At 38.8% G+C, this 4,523-nt stretch overlaps 1 protein-coding gene across 1 annotated transcript; it reads right to left on the bottom strand.

Annotated features, from left to right (window-relative positions):
- Nucleotides 1–275: 275 nt before the first annotated feature.
- Nucleotides 276–2,785, bottom strand: LOC145270411 (E3 ubiquitin-protein ligase DCST1-like). Its single transcript, XM_080126056.1, has one exon. It carries the CDS (start codon nt 2,356–2,358, stop codon nt 289–291), a length of 2,070 nt encoding a protein of 689 aa, XP_079982182.1. The 5' UTR covers nt 2,359–2,785; the 3' UTR covers nt 276–288.
- Nucleotides 2,786–4,523: the final 1,738 nt, after the last annotated feature.

The following is a 4,523-nucleotide window of genomic DNA, read 5'->3' as shown; positions in this document are numbered from 1 at the left end:
TTTTTTAAGTAAAGGTAGGGGTCAAACTGTTTACACATTTTGAGCTATCGGCTATTAATTTTGCACGTCCCTAAAAAAGCTATGAAAATGTAAAAAATTAAAGTTTATTATTTTTTATTGTCTCATGAAAGCACAAATTATTTCCATATGATTTTGTATTTCGTTTCATGCTTACTGACGTCCATTCCATATTTAGGTAAACTGAGTCCACTTCCGGCATCTTAATTTGCATACTGAATTTTTGGACATAACCGAGAAATGTACTATAAATTAAATAATAATTTTTAATTATTTATTGCAATCTTTTGAGACAATTTCTTCGTCAGATCGACTTTCTGGACAGCCAGGACATAAAGAACCCACGTTTTCCCAACATTCGTCGCAATAAAAAGATCTGCAGTTTGGTTTCGGGCAAAGCTGATCATAGGAGTCGAGTGGATCTTCGCACATCAAACAAACAACCCTTTTCCTCAGTTGGTTTGCCATACAACGGGAATACTTCGAGAAACACTTAAGCAGCCAAAACGACATGCTATATTCCCGTTGAAGCTGTTTCTCCATCGTCAACCTGTGAATCTGATTCTTCATATAACGTATATATCCTTCCCGTCTTTTCAATATAGTGTTATACAAATATAGCGTTCGCGTTTTCTCGCGACGCCGGAAGAAGAAATCTGCGACCGGATGGCGCAAGCGCAAAGCGTACGACTGGGTAAGCAAAAGCAACCAAATGATTGCGTATAATGCTCCGATTTTGTAGATGGTCGTAGAGTCGGATGAGACGGGATCTGGAAGGCAGGGAAAGTTTGTGCTTATTTCGTCTATCGAATGTTCCTTGCTAAAACTCCGCAGCATCATCCTCATGATGTGGCTTAAGAAGCCCTTTCCTTCTGTTTTGACCAAGATTTTCTGATAACCTTTCTGGTGATAATCGATCCGGCTTTGGTTCCGGATGATGGACAAGACGGTAAAAATGACGTGATCAAGCAAAAGTATATTTAAAACTAGGACGAATCGGACAATTAAAACAAACGTTTCTGATACAAGTTTTTTGCGTTCGTTTGGCAAAAGTCTGCAAGTGAAAGACGAAACGAAATATTTGCGTTCGCCTTTGCGTAAAGGAAGAATCTTCTTCTTCCTGCCGTCAATTTCACGACGTTTATCTAAATACCGGAAATAGTCCGTGACGTAGAAATTGTCAAAGTTGATGTCGCTTAGATAACTCATCGTGTAATCATACGAACTCTTGAGGAGAAATACAAAAGTGAACGCCAAAAGTCGGAGAGTTAGATTCTTCGCCACGTTGATCCAATATTCCCGTTTCTCAAATTCGTGCATCATACTTTTCTGTAGCTCTTCGACCGTCGTGACATTTAAACTTACGCTCGGAGTGATCATTTTGTACTGAAAGCTGATGTCTCTGCTGTCGCCGAAGGATTTGAGCATAGCCTTTTCTTTGAGGTAGAGCTCTCCGAATCCGGACTCAATCACGGGCATCGAGTCACACGTGTAGCCAATCAGTGTCGGGACAAGTTTGATGACGTCACACACAAAGTTGACGGCGACTAGTTTGCAAATAACGTATCCAATAACCGCCACTTTGGCTAGGCATCTATTGTAGACATTATCCAATGATTTTTTGCAATTTTCGATGCCGGAATTAAACACGTCCTGGCAACGGTAATCGCCCTTTCGTGCGTATTTTTTCTCGATTACATCGGCGTCATTATCCGTCTCGTCTATTCGGCGTTTCTTCTCGATAAAATCAGCGCGCGATTCAGAATGTTCGGTTTTGTCAATCATCCGGGTTCTAACCTTAATCTTTTCCACTTCTTTTTCGTCTTCTATTTCGTTTTCAATTCGACTGAATGCTTGGTTCATTTGATCCGAAAACTTCTTCAGCTGGAAATCATTCTTTTTCATTTCAATCAGGGCGTCTTCCATCGGTTTCCGATTCAAAGACAACTTAACCAAAGACTGGTTTTTCAAAAGTTCGGAGGCACATTTAAAGGACAAAACGGCCACTTTGCCGTTGGTAATGATATTCGTTATCGGACCTTGTATGAGACAAATGAGCACAAAACTTTGCACAAATGAGCGGCCGCTTTTGTTGAATAAGCACGGAATTATGAGCCAGGACATGCAACGAATTTGAGCCGACGTAGCGTAGCCGATCGAGAAGGCCATGCAGAACATCACTCCTACGTAGCGCGATAAATCTTCGAGTGGATGAGATTGTTCGAGGAGAATGAAATAAAATGCCGCACCGATACCAAAGCCGATGGGGAATCCAAGAATCACTTTTAACCATTTATATTCTTCAGGACGTGAACGTAATATTTTAAAAATGAAATCCATTCTTAGAAAATTAGGATAATCACTTGAGTCTATTCTTTAATTCATTCTTTTAAGCAAATTATTACGTCATTTTATGACATGACATAACATTTCTTTAAATTGAATGCATTCTTAGAAAAATCAAACTTGGGTTAAATGCGGTCAACGACACGGAATAACAGCCTGTGTTTCAAGTTCGAATCCAGTTCGTTCCACAAAAATCATTTTTGACTTAGGATATTGACAACCGTCACGTGATTCCTCCCGTAAGATGCCGGTGTTTTTGTAGAAAGCATTTTGCCTAGAAAAATATCTGAGAAAAAATATCGGGGATATGAACGATGACTTAAAGAGGTACACATTTATTTCACTAAGTTCTTATTTATTTGCACCGAGATATGAGTAACGTTTGTTTATCTTTTGGTTTCCCTTTCGTCACGACTTGCGGAATGACGTCATAATTGATATAACGTTGCCTCATCTAACAAAACATCTAAACGGTCTTTTGAAAGCGTATTAGTGTTTAAAAAATCTTATATAAAATGTATTACACAGTGGTGAAGTGATGTGATGTATTAACAAAGCAGGCAATTAAAAGCAGCATTTAAACTACTTCGCATATCTATTGACTTTTCTAAAAATTGACTTTTCTAAAAATTGACTTTTCTAAAAGATCTTTCACATATACGAAATTCCCTCAATAAGTTTCCAGACTTTTTTTTACAGGCATTTAAATTGTCGTGTACTCTTGAAAATTCAGTATGTTATTGCTATACATCTTATGAGATGATTGACTAATTTTTACGATTTCAGGTTCAAATGAACAGCTACAACAGGAACTGGAATACATCCTACTAAAGCCTGATCGTCACAGCTAGTGAATTTCAAAAATGAAATCTTGATGTGAGGACCCCTTCGAAGAAGGATATGCAATAAAATTCTGTTTTAAACATGAAAAAAAAAAAGCGTCAGAAACGTATGGAATGTTTTAGGCTCCATTTGAACCATCTTGCGTGAATCGATCATCAGTTTTTGAGTGGCATAAGAGATTCAAGGAGGGAGTCTGTGAGGGATGAGAGGTGTGGGAGGAGTGAGGAAATCAGAACACCAGAGTTGATTGGCCAAATAAAGACATTCATGGATAAAGACTGTCATGTGTCTATAGAGACAATAGGTGCACATTTTGATGTTAGTGTGGGGACTGTACACACATTTATCCGCGAGGAACTGAAGATGTGGAAGATTTTCACAAAGTTTGTCCCTAGAGTGCAGTCTACAACTCAATCCTTGACACAGACTATTTGACCAAGATAGGCATCAAGATAGTTCCTCACCCTCCCTATTGCCCAGACCTTGCTCCCTGTAACTTTTGGTTATTCCCTAAGCGCAAGGAAAACCTTAGATGCTGTCGTTATGAGACAATTGAGGAGAATAAAGGCTGTGACCAAACTCATTAACACGTTCACACAAGAGGACTTCCATGGGGCCTTCTAGAAATTGTTGGAACGATACAACAAGTGCATTACAGCCGGGAGAGATTACTTCGAAGGGAACTAGAGTTTTATGCATGTACTATCAATAAAAGTGCTCATACGAAAAAAGTCTGGAAACTTATTTAAGTCACCTTGTAAATCAGTAAATATGCAAATTACTGCTTAGTATAATCGAGATGATAAAATGTCCTTGATAATTTCGAGAGTAAACCCCTCTTTTTCAATAAGAAAACAAATCCAAAGTATGAATGTCATTTTGCTGCTTGTCAGATTAGTCTTGGATATTTATGTTGGGGGAGCACAAGTGCTACGAGTTTGTCAGGTCGCATTCAAAGAATTTGTTAAACAGGCACATTGCAGCGATGAGACAGAGGTTGAAACTTAACTGATAGTGCGGGACCTATTAGATTTGTGACTCTTTTGAACCCTATCTAAGTGTGAGAGACTAGTGTAGCTACGCCAGCCCAGACATGGCAACAATGTCCCATGTCTGGGCGAATTATGGCTATGTAAAGATATAGGATACTCTCTGGTGTGAGTTACTTTCTAGCATGATAGCTCACCTTCTTTACAGCAGCCTTGGCAATGTCATCATTGTATTTGTTCCAAATCGTGTTGCTTGTGAATATTAAACCGACTATAATAAGCGTTGTTGTCTTTATATTTATTTCATATGCAAATCTAGAGCAGAAG

This window comes from Euprymna scolopes, chromosome 4, assembly GCF_053919585.1.
Source record: "Euprymna scolopes isolate OS-2025 chromosome 4, ASM5391958v1, whole genome shotgun sequence".
Classification (NCBI taxonomy): domain Eukaryota; kingdom Metazoa; phylum Mollusca; class Cephalopoda; order Sepiida; family Sepiolidae; genus Euprymna; species Euprymna scolopes.
The sequence above is the reverse complement of the archived record's forward strand: the minus strand, read 5'-3'. Positions and strand labels throughout refer to the sequence as shown.

Bases quoted from the DNA above. Each gene is read 5' to 3' on its own strand.
- LOC145270411 (XM_080126056.1), bottom strand. From the start codon at position 2,358: ATGGATTTCATTTTTAAAATATTACGTTCACGTCCTGAAGAATATAAA.